Source organism: Gekko japonicus, unplaced genomic scaffold (assembly GCF_001447785.1).
Source record: "Gekko japonicus isolate JY-2015 unplaced genomic scaffold, Gekko_japonicus_V1.1 scaffold126, whole genome shotgun sequence".
NCBI lineage: Eukaryota > Metazoa > Chordata > Lepidosauria > Squamata > Gekkonidae > Gekko > Gekko japonicus.
This window is the reverse complement of record NW_015162477.1, coordinates 466,119-485,969: the sequence shown is the minus strand read 5'-3', so window position 1 is coordinate 485,969 and position 19,851 is coordinate 466,119. Positions and strand designations below refer to the sequence as shown.

Sequence of the window (19,851 nt, the reverse complement as noted above, 5' to 3'; positions counted from 1 at the left end):
CAGTACTCCAGGACTCCCAATCAGAAAAAGGGGCTGCGGCCCCAAAACTCCTGAAAGTCCAATGGAACTTCGATAAAAAGAAACATAGAGGAAAGAAAAAGAAATAATATAATTTTATAAGCTTGAAAGTTTGTTTAAGCTGTACCTACCTGATTTAAATATGCCAATACCAGTTTGTAATAGAAGCTTTAAGAAATAGCTCCAATCCATTAATCTTACTATAGAGGGAACTTTGTTTAAGCTAACGGTTAATCATATTGTATGATCCTTGTCTAGCTTATGTTTTAGTTTAGTGATTTAGTTTTTGTAGTGTTTTAGTGTTTGTAGTGTGGTTAGTATTTGTAGTAGGAAAATAATAAAACACTTATACAAAAAAAAAGAAATCTAAACAAAAATTGACAATGGAGTCTGTAGTCACGAGTATCAACCAAACATGGAATAGATCGCTCCAGTACCTATGTAAGCCATGAAAGGAGCCAATGACACGAAGCAACTGCTGCCCACCTCCTTTATATCATCTAACCATTTCCATTGCTCACTTGGGAGAGAAAGAACAAGGGCAAAAAATGACCTTTTCCAAAGATGTGGGGGGGGGGGAATGCACTTGGGATGGCAAGAAGCATTCTCAAGTGTATGTCCTCTTGCTCTTAGGCAGCTTCTTAGAATATTAGCTTCAAGGAAAGGGGTTTCCCCTCAATTCCCAGACCATCTGTCTGTTTAGAGGCCAACAATGTTTTGGCCATTCCTTCTTGTCTAATTCTTGTGTGTCACTAAACTAACTTAATTTTTTCTTTCTTTCTTTCCCAGTCCCCATTCTTAAAGGTTTATATGATCTGAAAATAAACTATTCTTAAAGAGATCTAGGATACCCAGAGGCTAGATAGCCCCTATATTTGAAATCAGGGAACAGACCTCTTCTTCTGAACTAACTTGGCAGGACCAGGAGAGGCCATGGTTCCCATTCCCCACTCATTTGAGTTAGGGAAAAGATTTTTGCACTCAACTTTCCTCATTTGTAAGTGTCACCATTGGTGCTAGTTGGCCGAAAGGGAGTTTTTCTGTTCCTTCTCCATGCCTATGGATTGTGATTGGTGCTTTGGGGACTTCCACATACACTTTGAGTAACCTGACAAAGATACTCTCTTCTGTAGTCTTTGTATATACTAAAAAGCAGATCACGTAGGATCACTATATAAAGTATTGGAGTTCAGATTTCTCTAAACTAGAACTGCAGAAATTAAGAACTTCCTTGATCTCTAAAGTATGCCATCACTTTTCTGTTTAGTTATTAGAATTTATATTAGGGAAGGCAAGATTATCTCTTCAAATTTAGGGGAAGAGAAATAATGTGTAGGAAGCATGTGGGATCTGTTCCAAGCACTGGGTATTCTGAATGAGAGAAAGCCTTGCCTCAGTTCTAAAAGCTTTCAGCTATTGATATTGGATAATTGTTGAATTATTACAGGAGTAATCATTGTATTAGCTCCAGTCCCATTTGCTTGAGCAACTATTCATTTTTTACAAAGGCATTTGAGGCCAATAGCCCCTTCCTTTAATTTTAGCAGTATCAGATGAAGCTTAAGCCTCTGTCAGTACTAGGCTCTCTGTTGGGAAAGTAGTTAACACAGCAACGTACAACCTGATTAAATAGTAGATAGAAGTTTATTTAGTTTATTTAATATACTTGATAGGAAAGAGGAGAGAGAGACAGGGTCCTAACTACATCTCTAGCGAAGAGAGAGACTGAGTGTGGCACTTCTGAGAAGGAGAAAATTGCCCTAAGAGCAGCAATCTGGAGACAGCCAAGGCAGGAGACTTAACGGAGAGAAGGTGCTGACCTCACAATCCTATCTAATTGTCTTCTTGCTGCTCCCTTCAGGGTCTTCTTCTCTTTTTCTTTGTACACCAGACATTGCCTTTTCCAACACTCTCAGACTGGGACATGAGTTTAGGATAGGTTGTGTCCCCAGAGAGATCAGGCTCAGGTGGGATAAGTTTCCTCTAGCTCTGCCCTTCAGAGTACTCACAGCAATGTTTTTGCAATAGTAATGGAATGAAAATTCCCCTGGTGGAAGGTTGAAAAGCAAGCAGTGTTGCTGGCTGCCTTTGTTTAGCTGGATGTACACAGTCTTGGCATGCTGCTGAGATGGGAAAAATATATATGTAGCTGGATATACAACATCTTGAATAAACTTAGAGATTCACAGCAAAATAAATAATATACCATTAGTGCTAAACTTTCCAGAAGCAGTGTCTGGATGTATAATAAACCCAAGGATGCAAGAAAGAAAAAAGCAATTTTTTGGTTGCATATGCACATATATGTAGAAGGTGTTGAGGTAGTTCATGGAATTTCTGTGGATATCTGCCACCATAGAGTGGAACAACAAAAAATTCTGCAAAAATGTTAGGTTCTGTACCCAGATATTAATTTAATAGCCCCTTGGCTAATTACATACTTTTGTAAATTAGGTTGCTGCTGTTCTCAAGCACTGTTTAAAATCTAGCCAAAAACTCTGAAATGTTTATTTAGTTTTATGGTCTGCCTTTCTACTAAATGGCTTTCAGAGCCTTAAGAAATGTGTGGTTAAGTGTGATTGAATTTGAGAAAGCTATTCTGCATATCTTGTGAAATCTGATTGTCTTCTTTCTGATGCCAACAGATGTTGATGAGTGCATATCAAATCCATGCTCTAATGGAGACTGTGTGAACACACCTGGATCCTATTATTGCAAATGCCATACAGGTTTCCAAAGAACTCCTACAAAGCAAGCTTGCATTGGTAAAAAAGTTTTACTTGCACATTTGTAGACTTTGCACATGCTTAAGTTTGTTTTGAGTTAGTTCACTGGGGATTTTGAAAACAACTGAGTTTTGTCTATTCACTAAACCATGACCATGATGTAATGTTTGAAGGAATTTAATTAAACCTAGAGTAACAGCAAAAGAAAAATTTAACAAATCTGCTTGCACATTAACGTATCTATTTAAAACTCTGATAATCTTGTGGAGAGCTAAATGCATCTCATTTTTACATTCAGTCATGATAAACTGTAACTCCAGACCCCAGAAGCCAAGTGAAAGGCCATTGATCAAGCAAGAATTATTTGTCATTGTCCCATTGAAGCTAGTCATGAGCTAGATCCTCTGGGATCTGAGTGATCTGTCATTACATGTAATTTTGAAGTCTTTGGCAAATCAAGGATTGATTTAGGATAGGTATATTTCTTGTCTCTGTGTTTAAGCTGATCAGTTATAAACTGGACAAAGAGAGTCTGCTTATCATGAACTGAAGCCAGTAGAATAATTAGTTTTATAAGTAACTTAAGTCTAATTATCTTCAGTAGAACAACAAACTTCAGCCAACCTTTAGGCCTTTGATAACCAGATTCTGATAATTTAGCTTTAAACTAGGTAGAACCATTTTCCTTTGTAATGCTGCAGATTTCACAAAATATTATTTAATAGAGCATCCCTTTAGTGTTAAATATTTTGTTTTGTGTGTAAAAATAATTTACTAATTACTGATGGTAAGATATGTTTTCCTTATTAGGTTAAATGGTGGCTAGGGAATATTTACATTAGAAAAACAACTAGTGCCATGATCCTGGTGCAGTTCAGAATTGTTTGTAGATTTTGCTTATAGAAATTTAAAGAGACAGGTAATATGATCATAATTCTGCAGCGTCTTGTCTAGTTGCACCTTAAGGTTTCCTAAAGCAAGCAGTAAGTTACAGTGCTTGATCTAATGGTGTAAATCCTTAAGTCATATCAGGTTCCCTTGGTGCTGGGTTCAAGTCTGGGGCTGTCTTACCCTCCAGGGTTGCTTTTGTTGAACAAGTGTTTCAGGGTAGAGCCTCCAGGGTAGAGCCTTCACCCAGATCCCACACTCTGCTCTGCTGATCTACCTATTCCCACCTGCTAGGGAATGAGTCTAGCTCTCCTCCCTGGCTGCGCCTGGACACGCTGTTTGAATACTCCCCCCGGGGAATGCTAACCTCTGACTCAGCCAGTCCTCTCTCTGCAACCCAGTCCTAGGAAGTGACAGGCCCTGGCCCAATGGATCCTTGTCTTGGGTTGATGAGCTCACCAGCACTTTCCCTTGGACCTCTTTAAAGGGCTGGCTGCCCAACCCTACCTCCTCTAAGGAAGTCAGTGCTACCTGCTCTTTCTGCCCCTTTACAAGGGCTCCCCAGGGTCAGGTGAGTTGGCTTCTACTGCTGAGCATGCAGCTGAGAGCTGGCTGCGCTCCTTCAAGTTGACTGACTCCCAAGTCAACTCCATTAAGGAAGACTGCACCCTGCTGTGACCAGACAGACAACTTTACAATGTGTTGCAGCTTGCTGGTGTGATGTGCCATCAGTGGGGCTTGCGGTCCCAAGGAAAGAGCGGGGACAGAGGGGTCAACCCTGGACATATCAATATGCTGTAGTGGTTAAGAGCAGAGGACTCTAATCTGGAGAACTGGGTTTGTTTTCCCATTCCTCCACATGAGGCCTGCTGGGAGACCTTGAGCCAGTCACAGTTCTCTGAGGACTTGCTCGGCCCCACCTATCTCACAAGGGGACTGTTGTGGATAGAGGAAGAGAAGATGATTGTAAGCTGCTTTGAGATTCCATAGGGTACAGTAAAGTGGGGCATAAAAACCAACTCTTATTTTTCTTCTTCAATAGAGTTAATTCAGATACATTGAGCTAAACTTCATATTTTCTAGTTGAAAAAAAGTGGAATGTTCATTTTATTCTATTTTTTCCCCTTAGATATCGACGAGTGTATTCAGAATGGTGTCCTTTGTAAAAATGGTCGTTGTGTGAACACGGATGGAAGCTTCCAGTGCATTTGCAATGCTGGTTTTGAACTAACCACTGATGGGAAAAACTGTGTTGGTAGGATGTTTGAATTTTTCTCTTAGTTTTTCTCCCTTCTCCCAACTTGTTTCTGGGGCCAATTTCAGGTGCTGTTGTTGACCTTTAGCCCTATACGGCTTAGGACTGGTATACCTTAAGGACTGCCTTATCCCATACAAACCTACTAAGGCACTATGGATATCTTCTGAGGCTTTGCTTTGGGTGCCCCTGTTTCATGAGGTTAGATAGGTGGCAACCCAAGAATGGGCCTTCTGAGATGTTGCACCAAATTTATGGAAATTCCTCCCCAGGTAGATTTGACTGTTCCTTCTATCTATCCATTTATTTTGTCTGGTGTTCCCTGAATTACGTCTCCTTCTTGATTCATGTTTTAATTGCTGTCTTTGTGCCTTACATATGTATTTCAGTTTTAATTATTGATGTATTTTTATAATTTTTTGATTATTAGCCACTTTAATGGTCCTGTTTGGGGAGAAAAGCAGGATATAAACTTTGCAAATAAATATATACTTTGCAGTGGTGGTGGAAAGTGCCATCAAGTCACAAACAACATGGCAATCCCAGGGTGGTTTTCAAGGCAAGAGACATTCAGAGGTGCTTTGCTATTGCCAGCCTTTGCAGTAAGGTTGGTGTAAAGACATAAACTTGTATTTATGTTTTGAGACAATTCAAATTCCTGGTGTTGTGATTCTGTTGTGTTTGTTGCTTGCTAAAGTTTCAGGTACTGCTTTGGTATATTTGTTTCCAAAAAAAATTAATCTGGAAGATAAATTTAGTATTCTTATATCATCTGCCAGTTGATCATACAGTGATTTGAAATTTCCACCTTTTATATATACATTTGTAAGATAGTATGATAAACTGAAGTTATTATTTTGAGAATTGAGGTACTCGGATTAATCAGAAACCATTATTGGAGTTCATTGTTGAGCTGAATCTAAGCTTCCTAGGTACTAACTTAACAGTCTGCTTGTAACAGGCAGGTTTGCTAACTGAATACATATTTCTGTAATACTGAATTTGATAGAGTATTAATGTTGTTAATGTATATAGTATTTCAGATTCTGATCTGAAGCATCAAATATCAATGGGTGAAAGAAGGCACAATATTTTTGTACTTCGCTTACCGTACTGTATAGTGCTCACAACTTGTGTACATCGCTATTAGAACATATATCTTAAAAAAAAATTTCATTAAGTAATACCCTCAATGCTTACCTGTTTAAGATGGATGATCCCAAATTTTCTACTTCAAACAAAATAACATTAACAATAGCCAAGTTAAATTTTAAAAAGGTTCAAGGAAAATTCCTAACAACTTTAACTATAGGCAAGTTAAATGGGGAAAAAACATTCAAGGAAGTTTTACAGACAGACAGAAAGAGAAATTTTAAGCTGTCTCTGCATCAGACTTGGGGTTGCCAGGACAGCAAACAATAAGAACATTTAAAAAAATTAAAATACATAAATATGTAAAAACAATTTAAAAACACATGAATGAGAGGAAGGGTAATTAAGAATTCATAAAGGAACAGCAAAACAAAAAAATATTCATCTGTGGTAGAAGACAGTGATAGAAAGGGAAAGCTAAATCTCTCTGGGGAAGGAATTCCATAATTTCTGTGCCATGACCAAAGAGGACCTTTCTTGGATTGCCAGCTGTCTAGACTCAGATGGTAGGAGCATCTGAAACAGGCCTCCAAAGATGACTGCAGTGGTTGGGTAGGTTCATATGGAAGTAGGCAGTTCTTAAGACATTATTTTAAATAAATATAGTATGCATTAAAAATATTTTTTACTTGTAGTGAGAAAGTCCTTCTGTTCCTTCATAATGGGATAAATGACTATGAATCTTTGCTGCTTCCTTTTCAGATCATGATGAATGTACTTCTACCAACATGTGCCTGAATGGGATGTGTATAAATGAAGATGGCAGTTTCAAATGCATATGCAAACCTGGGTTTGTCTTGGCTTCTAGTGGACGTTATTGTACAGGTACATATATCACCACATTAAGGAAATCTTGTCTGAAACTTCACCTGTCTGCTAAATTATTTACACCTTAGAAACATGCAAACAGAAGAGATATTGGATGAGGATATGAGAAGTGCACTTGAACTCCTGTTCCCTGCCCTCTTGCCTCCATGCCTACCTCTGTGCTCCTGTTGACACAATAAAGGGAAATACAGGCTTTGTTGAGAACGTAAGAAGAGCCCTGCTGGATCAGACCAGTGGTCCATCTAGTCCAACATCCTGCCTCACAGAGTGGTCAACCAGTTCCTCTGGAGGGCCAACAAACATGGCATAGAGGCCCAGGCCTTCCCTTGATGTTGCCTCCTGGCATTGGGACTCAGCGGCTGACTGCCTCTGAATGTGGAAGTTCCCTTTAGTTACCATGGCTAGTAGCCACTGATAATCCTGTCCTCCATGAATCTGTCCAATCCCCTTTTAAAGCCATCTGTGCCTGTGGCCATCACTACATTCTCTGGCAGCAAATTATACATTTTAATCTCTCGCTGTGTAACGAATCATTTCCTTTTGTCTGTCCTGAATATACTGCCCATCAACTTCATCAGATATGCACAAGTCCTATTATTTTGGAAGAGGGAGAAAAAGATCTCTCAATTCTCTCCACCTCATACATAATTTTATAAACATCTACCATTTCCCCTCCCCCCATTGTCTCTTTTTTAAATAGAAGAGTCTCAGACTCTTCAGCCTTTCCTTATAGCTTGTCCTCGAGTCTTGGAGCTGAAGTCTGCCTGGAAAATGCCATTACCTGGCCTGAAAGTCTTTCTCTCCAGCACCCAACAGGTGCTATCTCTCACCTTCTTTAGTGCTAGTATGCTGGGGTGGCACACCAGGGGAATTCTGCCACCAAATTGCTGAAAAGATTTCCCTTGGAGATTTTTTGTTTCCTAGTCAGCAAGTTATTTTATTTTTTAAAAAAATCTGGAGCATCAAATTGATTTTCGTCATGGTCTCTGTGCAGTCCCACACATGGGTTGGGTGTCTGCACACGACCTCGACCAGAGAACATTCCAGAGCTTGCCTCAGGAGTCTTTTTGGCAGGTTCTCTTCCCACCTTGGGGAGCAGACACATACTGTGCTTGCCTGGAGCAGGGGATAGAGCCACCTCCCACTCAGTTCTTCTTCAACTGCCTTCGTGTTCACACCTCACTAGCATCGCTCTTCAAATTGCCTCAGCTGAGTACTTCTCTCCTAGTTTCGTCTTCTTATTCTTCTCATTTCTCCTTATTCCTTCTTATTCTTCTGGAAAAAAAAATCTTTACTATTTTTCCTCACTTTTGTTTCTGTCCACCATCACCACCTCCCGGCCAGGGAGGTGTTTGTATGGGACGAACAAAATTCTTTAAGATGTGTCACCATTGCCCAGCCAAACTTCCATCCAACAATGGCCACGATCTTTGTTTGTTTTGTCTGGGTGAGTCTCACCGGGTTGATTCCTGTCCTCATTGCGCAAACTTCACCCATCAGACCCGCAGAAATAGGGCGGCCCAACTTCTAACGTCTCTCCTCAAGGCAGCTTCGCGCCCTTCAATGTCTTCAGTTGCATCCCAGTCTTCTGCTCTGCAAAAGCACTCAGACAATGCGAAACCCCTAAAGCATAAATCTAAAAAGCACGAAGACAAACAGTCGGCTAAGCCGAAATTGAAGCCCTCGATGTTAACTTCGGATTTGAAGCTCAATCCCGTGGTGATCTCCGGTCTCTTGACATGGACTCCGGTGGTATCTTCTGCAGCCCCACCTTCACATAAGCCTAGCCTTCAGCCTCTGCCTCTGCCGCCTACCTTGTCCTCACCGTCGGGGTGTATTCCACTGGGTCAGCATTCGAAGTCCAGCGCTCTTTGTCTCATCGTGGCTCTTGGTCTCGCTCCCGAGACTCCCATATGTCTATCCACTTTTTGGATGACAGGGAGCATTTCATGCGAAGTCGATCCAGGTCGAGGACCCGCTATACTCACAAACCACACCACATCGCTTGCCCTCTCCATCGAGTTCTGCGTCCAATTATAGATCCTGGTCTCCAGATGTCAGGCACTTTAGAGTGTATTACAATCGCTCCTACTCCAGGTCTTCTACCCCTCGCCGAGATCATTATGACCGGTTTAGACAGACTGACCGCTATGGAGGCCGGCTGACTTTGTCTTATTCCAGGCATTCCCACTCGGTAGCCTCGGTCCATTCCCTGGGGCTTGATCAGCCTCCAGATGTATCGATGTCGGCGGATGCCCTGAAGCATTCTCCATTAGAACCTTGGTATCGCCCTTCCGCTGATGACCAAACACCTATTGATGTCTCTCAACCGCTTTGATCACCTTCTCTGGTCTCGGTATCTGACCATTCTGTGTCTGGTGATCTTGACCCTGATATCCTTCCTATCAAGGACGAGACCTGTTGCTTGGGTTCAATCTTTCCCACCGAAGGCCCGAAAGCTTATTCGGGTTGTCTTTCCCACCGAAGGCCCGAAAGCTTATTTGGAGCTTGTTACGTGAATGGCTACAGCTCTTCAAGTGCAGGGTTCTACTGAAACGCCTGCATTGACTGATGCCGTTAATAAGTTAGTGTAAGCGGATTTGCCACCTTCGACTATTCTTCCATTATTCCGGTCCACCTTTCGGTCCTCAAGGAGTCATGGGACCATCCTGCCTCCATCACTCCGATATCGAAACATTATGATGGCCTTTATAAAGTTCAAGAATCTTCTGGAAAATTCTTGTTCAGTCAGCCTCCACCGAACTCGATGATTGTTCATTCCTCTTCTAAGTCTAAATAACCTGTTCAACAGTTCGATCCTCCCGACTGTGAGGGACAGAAAATTGATGCTATTGCCAAGAAAACCTACTCCATTGCATCCATGAACATTAGAATTGATACCTATCGTACCTTTCCACTTATGCCTTTAATATAGCCACTGCCGTTCATCCGGTTCTTGAATTTGTCCCAGAGGAACATCACCTTACTTTGTCTGCTGCGTTATCCAAAATTTGTGCAATTTCCAAGCAACAGATCAACTCTATCCGTCATGCTGTCACCTGCTCTTCTAAAGTTCTTGCTTCTTCCATCGCACTCTGCCGTCATGCCTGGCTGTGGTGTACCTGCCTGCAGACATATGTTAAATTTAAGGTAGAGGATCTGCCCTTCGATGGCGAAGGACTCTTTCATTCCACCACTGATGAAGCTCTAAAGGCTGTCAATGACAGCAGGAAACAAGCTTGAAACCTTGGAGTTTTTACTTCAACGTCAAGTCCTCAATACCATTCATGGAGGCCTTACCACAATAAATGTCAGCCATCCCCTGCTACTACCTCGCAGTGGAGGAAAAAATCATATGACTCTCCTCCACAACGACCACGACAACAAGCCCCCAAGAAGCCCAAGCAGTCCGTTTGACCACTTTGAGTGCCTGCCACCGCCTCCTTCATTCACCCCTCCCGTTTGGACCCAACTCTCCCCCTTCCTTCCAACTTAGGAAGAAATTACCACCGACTCCTGGGTCCTTACCATTGTACGGGTTGGGTACACCATAGAGTTCGCTTTGCCCCGACCCTTCCTCACTTTGTCATCACGTCCTCAAATCCATCGCTTCATCTAGAGGTAGACGAGCTTCTCCACAAGGGGCCATCGTGATCGTCCTGGAGGCGCAACGAACTCTCAGCTTCTAGAACTCCAAATGAGACGGCGGTTTGCGGGCCATCATGGATCTTCAAGATCTCAAATGTTTTGTTCGCTGCAAGAAATTTTGAAGGGTCACTTTACAGTCCATTCTCCCTCTTCTCCCCAAGTCTGGGTGGCTGGTGTCGACGCTTATTTTCACATTACCATCCACCCTCAACATCAAAAATTCCTATGTTTTGGAGGCGATCATTACCAATACCATGTCCTTCCGTTCGGCCTCTCTACGGCCCCCAGGATCTTTACGAAAATGATGGCAGTCGTTGCTGCTGAGTTTGCACCATTGGGGGATTGTCCTTTACCCCTATATCGACAACTGGCTTCTCGTGGCTCCTACGAAGACTCAACATCTCCACGACGTTCACTCTACTCTTGCCCTTCTCCACACCTTAGGTCTGTGCGCTAGTCTGTCGAAGTCTGCACTCCAACCTGTTCAAGTTCTCCAATACTTAGGCGCCCGCCTCAATACCACCACTGAGACTGCCTTCCTGCTGGACTCCAGAGCTTTGGATATAATCACACTGGTGTCCACCTTCACCAGATGTCCCCAGCAATCGGCTTGGTCGGTCATGAGGCTTCTGGGCTACTTCACATCCACTGTCTTTGTCATACAAAATGGCAGGCTCAGAATGTGCCCCCTTCACCTCTGATTCCTTTGTGTTTTTGATCCTCAATTGAGTCCGTGGCACATGAAGCTCTCGATCCTGGCGCATGTACTGACCTCCCTGTCGTGGTGGTCTCTTCTGCAACATCTCCTTGCCGGCATGCCCTTTCAACATCCGCTTCCAGAGATTTCTTTATCCACAGATGCATCCCTTTGGGGTTGGGGAGCCCAGTGTGGGATGCTGTCTGCTAGGGGAATATGGTCTCCTCGAGAAAGCGCTGTTCACATCAACTTCCTGGAGCATCGGGCGGTACATCTCGCCTTAAGGTCCTTCCTCCCGATCATACTAGGCAAGGTTGTCCGTGTTGCCTTGGATAACATCATGGCTGTTTTTTACATCAACAAACAAGGCGGCACGACTTCTCTTTGCCTTTGCACAGCAGCGATCCACCTTTGGAACTGGTGTCTTCATCATTCTAGCATGCTGTCTGCTATACACATCCCTGGCGTTCAGAATGTAGATGCCAATCTTTTGAGCCACTCGGTCCCACAAGACAACGAATGGTCCCTCTGTCCCCAGTATCTATGACCAGTCTTCCTTGAGTTCAATCACCCGACCGTCGACGGTTTTGCCACCTTGGAGAATGCCCGCTGTCACCTCTTCTTCACCCGAGGTACGCCGTCTGCCCAGTCTCTGGGAGATGCATTCCTTCACAGATAAACTGGGACCCTATTTTATCCCCCCCCCATTTCCTCTCATCTCCAGGATGCTTCAAAAGATTGTGGCCAATGCCACCTCATGCATCCTCATCACCCCTTGGTGGCAACGCCAAGTGTGGTTCCCGCACCTCCTTCGTCTCTCCAACGGACGGTTCCGTCATCTCCCTCGTGTACTGGATCTTCTGTCCAGGGATCGAGACCGGATCCTCCACCACAACACGACCTTCTTCAGGCTGACGGCATGGAAGATCCAACAGTAGACTTCCCACATGAGGTGTCGAATGTATTGCTTAATGCAAGGAAACCGACTACCCGCAATACCTATCGTCTGAAGTGGAGGAGGTTCCAGTCTCACGCCTTGCAACACTCCTTCGATCCGATCCATGCTTCTCTATGGGAGATTTTCTCCTACATCGTGTCCTTGAAGGACTCCGGCCTTGCAAACTCTTCTCTAAGAGTACACCCGGCTGCCATCTCAACATATCACCCCTTAATACAGGGCTCTACTGTCTTTCCACACCACCTGACAAAGTCTTTCCTTAAGGGGCTCCTTCATCTCTAACCGCCTCGAAAGCCACTCGCGCCTTCATGGAGTCTGTCTCTAGTTTTGACACAACTCATAGCTAAGCCAATTGATCTGATGGCTTCGGTGGATCTTTGACTCCTCTTGTGGAAGACAGTGTTTTTAATTGCTATTACTAAGGCTTGCCGGGTAGGGAACTTTCTGCCTTGCATATACAGTTCTGCCCCCATATACAGTTTTCCACAAGGAAAAGGTAGTTCTCCGGCCAGATCCCTCCTTTCTACCTAAAGTCGTTTCTGCCTTTCATCTATCTCAGTCTTCTGTTTTACCTACTTTCTTTCCGAACCCAGCTGACACACCTCAGAGAGCCCTGCACTGCCTCAATTTTCAGAGGGCATTCTCCTTTTATCTCCATCGAACAAAGCCTTTTCTAAAGTCTCCAAGGCTTTTTGTTGCCTATGGTTCTCCATCAAAGGGTAAGCTGATCTCCTCTCAAAGACTGTTGAAATGGGTTACCTCCACCATAGCCCTTTGCTATGAGTTGGCAAACCAAGCCGTAACCACCTGTATAACTGCTCACTCTACAAGAGCAGTTTTGACTTCTACAGCCTTCCTAGCCAGTGTCCCGTTGGAAGATGTCTGTGCTGCAGCTATGTGGTCCTTGACATCGACCTTCATGTCCCACTATGCACTGGATGTTCGAGCTCGACGGGATGCTGCATTTGGCCAGACGGTGCTTCGATCTCTCTTTGCCTGATCCTTCTGCTTCTTCACGTAGGACCTGTAAATTGAAATCATACTGCTATGTCCTAACCTGTTTATTGTCTCTTCCAGCTGCCAACTCCCTCCTCCACCTGGTTCAGCTCTTCTAATCACCCATGTGTGGGACTGCACAGAGACCACGACGAAGATAAACAGGTTGCTTACCTGTAACTGATGATTTTTAGTGGTCATCTGTGCAGTACCACAATCCCACCCAGCCATCCCCACTGCTGGCATCTCCTGTTCACTTACCTTGAGTTGATGGCACTTACCTGTAGTGGTCGAAGGAACTGAGTGGGAGGCAGCTCTCTCCCCCACTCCAGGCATGCGCAGTGCATGTCTGCTCCCGAGGGCGGGAAGATAACCCGCCAAAAAGACTCTTGAGGCAAGCTCTGGAATATTCTCCGATAGCGGTCGTGCGCAGGCGCCCAACTCATGTGGTACTGCACAGATGACCACTCGAAGATCATCAGTTACAGGTAAGCCACCTGTTTATCAAGGGGTAAAGGTTGAGCAATGTCAGCTCCACTTTCTGTCTGATTTCCATGGGAATTGAGATCAAGGCAAAAGCCTTTTTACGCTTGGTGGAGCCCCTTCCTTATCATGGAATCTGGGCTGCTCAGTTCATGACCCAGGCAAAGGCTTTTTGTTCTACCTCTGTATGAATAATAACAAAGGCTTCCCTCATGCCTTTCTCTTCTCAAGACTCAAACCCTGAAGCTGCTCACACTGGAGACAAGAGGGCATCTCTTAAAAAGCCATTTGCACAAAAGAGCCCTTGCTCCTATCTCAGCTAAGTAGCCTCACACCAGAGGAAGCAGCAAAGGTGCACAGCATGGTGTCCTTGGTAGCAGGGGCTCTGGCTGGGGCCAGATGTGGCCCTGGGGACTGCATTGGGCCCCTCTCTTCTTCTTACTTCAGCTGGGCAAGCCATGGAAGTGAAACCAACATGCTTCCAAACAACTACCCAGAGAGGCCAGGGTGGCTTAGAAACCCAGAATGCAAAACCAGACATGCGTTCAGCCTCCTTGGGGAAAGAACACCCACTCATCCTCAAGGTTTCTGCTATACCTTTGCATTTCATCACTGGGGACCTGGGTCATTGAAGCTCAGGGAGTGAAACTGTCCAGACAGCTCTTTCAGATCCCAGTGAGGCATTTTAATGGGAGTCTGGGCCAGGCACTGACCTCACCCCGGGTCTCTGTGGAAGCCTCCCTACATGGTTACTACACCTGTGCTCAGCTGATTCGAACCATATTTATTTATTTATTTCATTAGATTTTTACCCCGCCCTCCCAGCAAAGCCAGCTCAGGGCGGCTTACAACAATATAAAACAATTCATTAAATACAAAAACTGATAAAACCCCAACATGAATTTAAAACCATAAACATACGACATAATAAAGTGCTAGCATTAGTTCTCAAAGCTCAGTCAGTCTCTTGATCTACTACAAATGTCCCAGGCACTCAGGTCTGCTACAGATGTCCCAGGCACTTGGGTCAGGTTATGCTTAGTGGCCCAGAAAGTCGGACTTGCACCTCGAGGACTATCAGATGTCAGTGGTGGTGATGGTAACGGTGGTGGTGGCAGCTCCAAAGGCCTAGCGGAAGAGCTCCGTTTTAGAGGCCCTGCGGAATGGTAAGAGGTCTCGCAGGGCCCTGATCTCCTCAGGGAGCTCATTCCACCAGAGTAGAGCCACCACTGAAAAAGCCCTGGTGCCATTTTGGTGTTGAGCCATTTTACTGTTATTTTAAAGAAATGCCTTTAGGTACAGAAATATGAAAGACATTCAAAGGTTTTAGATTGGACAAAGGGAGCTTTGACTCTTGAAAGCTTATATTCCGAAAATCTTGTTGGTCACTGTAACTACAGGACTCAAATCTAGCTCTAAAGGTTTTTACAGTTTTTGTTGTCTCACTTAAAAATTTCAAAGGCACTATCTAATCAAAGTTAAGCTTTTTTAAAAAGTCCAATCAATTTCAACTGGACATTAAGTATATACTATAATCTCTCTTATTGAAATCAAGGAGATTTAAAAGTGAGGATTATGGCAATATCTGGTTAGAACAGAATTAAAACTTGGTCTTCTCCCTTCAGAGCACTCTCTGGATCAAAATCTGATCTATAGGAGATCTTCTGAGAGGTCTGGGAGAGGTTTGCAGTGGGGAGGGATCCACATTTTCCGCACAGTGTTCCCAGAACGTAAAAAAAAAAATCCCACAGATACACAGTTCTGCAACCCTGAGATTAAAGGAGTCCCCCCAAAAAAACCCACACATCTGTGCATTGCCTTAGGGAAAATAATTGAAACAACCCCCTTCAAACTAACTGGCTGTGTACCAAAAAGTATATTTTAGGATGAGGTTTCATCACACAGAAATCTATTTATGAAGTGGTTCCTCTTAGGGGGGTGTACTTGGTATATACTGAGCCAAAAAAATACCCAGAAAATACCCTATCGGTATTTTTTTGGAATTTATTCAGCTAAATACGGATTAGACAATCTGTACCAAAATATCCACACCTGGAAAAAAGCCGATATTATTCAGTTTTTTTGGGTGCAGCTAAAAGGCATTTAAAGTTTAAATGCCTTCAGTTTACTCGCTGAGTTGCGATGTGGTGGCGAACTGAATATATTTAAACTTTAAATGCGTTCAGTTTGCTTGCTGAGTCCTGCCACCATGTACTGAAGGTGAACTGAAGGCATTTAAATTTTAAATGCCTTCATTTTGCTCACTGAGCCAAAGCCGAAGAGCCAGCGCTGTCCGAAGACGTTTCCGTGGTCATGTGGCCGGCATGACTAAACACCAAGGCGCACGGAACGCTGTTACCTTCCCACCGAAGTGGTCCCTATTTATCTACTTGCAATTTCTTGCTTTCGAACTGCTAGGTTGGCAGGAGCTGGAACTAGAGACAGGAGCTCACCCCATCATGCGGCACCCGGGTCTCGAACTGCTGAACTACCGACCTTCCACAGCCTGCAGTTCAGAGTCTTAACCACCTGAATACTAATACAATACCGATACTGATATTTAGGAATATTCAGGAATAGTGCTATTTTTTTGATCTAATAGATCCAAATCGGGAGGAAAACCTATTTTTTGGTACATCCCTAGTTTATGTCTCTTTGTTCCTATGCCTTACCTTTCAGATGCACTGACTGACACACTGGGTTCGAATAGGATAAACTTAATGGTACAATCACAAGGGCATGGGTCCTTAATTAATATGGTTTTTATGTTTTGTATTATATAGTACTAAGTAAAAGTTATGTTTTCCCCTGGCTAGATATTGATGAATGCCAAACACCAGGAATTTGCATGAATGGCCATTGCATTAATACTGAGGGGTCATTTCGTTGTGAATGTCCACCAGGTTTAGCTGTTGGTGTTGATGGTCGTGTATGTGTAGGTAAGAAAAACATTTATGACCCTATATGAAAAAATGTATTCTGATTACTGATATGGTTTATCTACTGTTTTGTCTACTGTTATAAATTAGTTTTGGTTTTCTGTAGCTCTGGGCTAATATCTGAAACTATATTCTTCTCTTTTTCTAAGAAACACAGTCCCAATTACTTAATATTTTGTGTTTAACAGAGCCTGTGACTTCAGTAATTCCTCTTTTATGTTTTTCTCCCACATTTAACCCAAGCAGAACAAACTTGGTTGTATTGATTTTATAATTTGCTTATTTGGTGGGTGTATGAGAGGGGGTCTTTCTGTGGCAGCCCCACAATTATGGAACAACCTCCCCACGGAGGTGTGCCTGGCCCCCTCATTGTTAGTCGTCAGAAGGCAGCTGAAGGCAGTTTTATTTAGGATTGCAATTTTGATTAATTTAGCTTTTGTTCTTGGCAGTCCTGATTGGAGTTTTTAAACTATGACTTTTATGGGTTTTTTAACTATTGTTTTATTTTGTTTTTTATCATTTTTATTTATGTTGTAAGACGCCTTGAGTTCCACAACAGAGAAAGGTGGCTAATGCATGTTTTAAATAGATAAATAAGTTTGGTGTGAGAGCCAGTTGGTGTAGTGGTTAAGTGCGCGGACTCTAATCTGGGAGAACTGGGTTTGATTCCACACTCCTTCACTTGCACCTGCTGGATGACCTTGGGCAAGCCGTAGCTCTGATAAGAGCTGTTCTTGAAAAAGAGCAGTTTCTGTCAGAGCTCTCTCAGCCCCATCTACCTCACAGGGAGTCTGTTATGGGGAGGGGAAGGGAAAGGAGTTTGTAAGCTGTTCTGAGACTCCTTTGGGTAGTGAAGGGTGGGGTATAAATCCAATCTCTTCTTCTTCTACATAACCTGATATTTGATGAAAACTAGGTAACAAACATGAACTAAAAATTTTAACAATGCAGGCTGCTTGATGCTCAGGAGCTGTCATGTTCATTTTTCTAGTCTCAAAGGTGCAAGTCTGAGAAAGCTTTACTCAGCTGGCAAAGGGGCACATATATGCTGCCATCACCAAGCCAGCTGCCAGAGCCCCAGATGGGGCACGCATGTACAGCAGCGTGAGCCTGCTCTTCTTGCTCTGTGCAGTTCTTCAGCTAGTTCAAAAGTTGTGTGATTATTCTTGTAATTTTCCTAGAGATTCAACAAGAATAATATTTTTCCCTGTTGGAAATACAAGTTTACGGGTAGAAATTTGAACCCACAAAAATCTGACTCACTGCTATTAGTAATATGGCTTGTGGTACCATATTTTTGTTTTGCAGAATGAACAATTTATTGTTAGGGTATTTCTTCACAGGACTCATTCAAGAAATTTACTGTGCCATCATAATCAGTATTATGTCAGTTGAAGTCAATGGCTTAGAAGGGTATAACTCTGAGTTAGGTTGGCACTGATACAGTGCCATCCTATGCAAAGGTACTGGAGTAACTGCATAGAATTTCACTGTTAGTCTTGCAACACAATAATATAATTGCTCCAGACGTACAGTAATGGGAATAAACCTTATGTAGTACAAAGTGAAATTGCTATCTATTTTTGCCCCCTTAGCAAAATTTCAGAGTGCAGCTACTTTAAACAATCAAATTCTTTGGCTTTTAAAGCCTTCTTCTTCGCTATGCTCTATGATCCTTTGAATGATTTAAATATTATTCATAAGCTGGAGGCAGCTGAATTGCATTTGTATTCTGAGAACTGGCTCATTATATTGAACATTTTACTTTGAGCTGTTAGTAATGCTGACAAGTAGGTTAATGGCAGAGACCAAAACAAAATTATAATAAAGAACTGAAATCATACATTGATTTCTGGGTACTTGAGGTATTATATTCCTCCTTGTATGAAATTTGATATTATGAACTAGGTGATACTGGTACAGAATATCTGCTTAGGTAATATAGTTTCAAAATACATATGTAAGACCACTGTTGAACATTTGGGGTGTACTGGGACTTAATGGAAGCAAGTTTTGCATTAAAGATTAATTAATTTATTACATATGCAAAGGCTTTGGGACTCATTCTTTAGGGGGTTGTGTTTTTTTCATACCATTTCCAGAGTATGACAACTCTTCTGTTGTTCTTCCTGGCTCTTCTTAGATACCCATATGCGCAGCACATGCTATGGTGGGATCAAAAAGGGAATATGTGTTCGCCCTTTTCCTGGAGCTGTGACAAAATCTGAATGTTGCTGTGCCAATCTAGACTATGGTTTTGGAGAGCCCTGTCATCCATGCCCTGCCAAGAACTCTGGTAAAGCTGCATTCTTCTTTTGTTTTGGTAGTTGGCATAAACCAATCAATCAAAGAGATCTACATAAATGTGTCTTTTCAGGAAGTATTGTATTCAGATAAATTTTTGCTTTGAAAAATCTGTATTACAGTCTAGGCCAGTGGTGGGCAAACTCATTATTCAAGAGAGACAAATATCAATAGTACAACGATTGAAATTTATTTTGAGAGCAAAATTTTTTAAACTTAAACTATATAGGTAGGTACATTGTTATTAACTTAATTAGGGCACTCCTAAACTGGCCTTTGCTAAAAATGTCCTCAGTCTGATTGAGGTACGTTAACTGAGGTCGAACCCTTCCAACTCTCCCATCCACACTTGTCTTGTATACTTGTTTCGTCTCCTTTCGTTCATCCTCTCTATATGTCCAAAGTATCCATAAAATTAAATCATGACAAAATAAAACATGACAAACACTAATGTGAACAATGGCCTTGCATCTCCTTGGAAAGTTTGGGTAAGTCAGGTTTGTATGTTGTTGTTTTTAATTTTAGGCACGCATCCTGGCCCCACTGCTGGACCTCCTGATGGCACTGGTATTTCTGGCCACTGTGTGATACAGAGTGTTGGACTGGATGGGCCTTTGGCCTGATCCAACATTGGCATCTCTTATGTTCTTATGTTCTTATGTTCTTAATATGTATGGCCTCGCTAGACCAGATTTAAGGGTCTTAGCTAGCAGCTAGCATTCTGTTCCCAACTGCAGCCTTCCAGAGGCCTCTGGAAGCTCAAAGAGCTGTTTGCCCTCCCCCATTCTCTCAACAGCATTTCATATTAAGAGGTTCAGTGTCCCTGAACGCAAGCTTGATTAAGTTCACAATATATTTAATCTCTACGGGTTCCCCCCCTCCCAAACGTCCCACCCACATCTTGTGGCAGTGGCTTTCACAAGTTAATTGGGCGGGGGGGGCAGTTTTCAGAGGCCCGC

The 19,851-nt window shown here is 42.9% G+C and overlaps 1 protein-coding gene across 1 annotated transcript in view; it reads left to right on the top strand.

Moving 5' to 3' along the window:
- FBN2 (fibrillin 2) overlaps positions 1-19,851 on the top strand; it is a 255,889-nt gene that overhangs the window by 107,302 nt on the left and 128,736 nt on the right. The window contains exons 12-16 of the mRNA XM_015405784.1: positions 2,664-2,783; positions 4,762-4,887; positions 6,742-6,864; positions 16,466-16,588; positions 18,732-18,884. Of these exons, the coding sequence (XP_015261270.1) occupies positions 2,664-2,783; positions 4,762-4,887; positions 6,742-6,864; positions 16,466-16,588; positions 18,732-18,884 (645 nt within the window). The remainder of the gene's footprint in view (positions 1-2,663; positions 2,784-4,761; positions 4,888-6,741; positions 6,865-16,465; positions 16,589-18,731; positions 18,885-19,851) is intronic.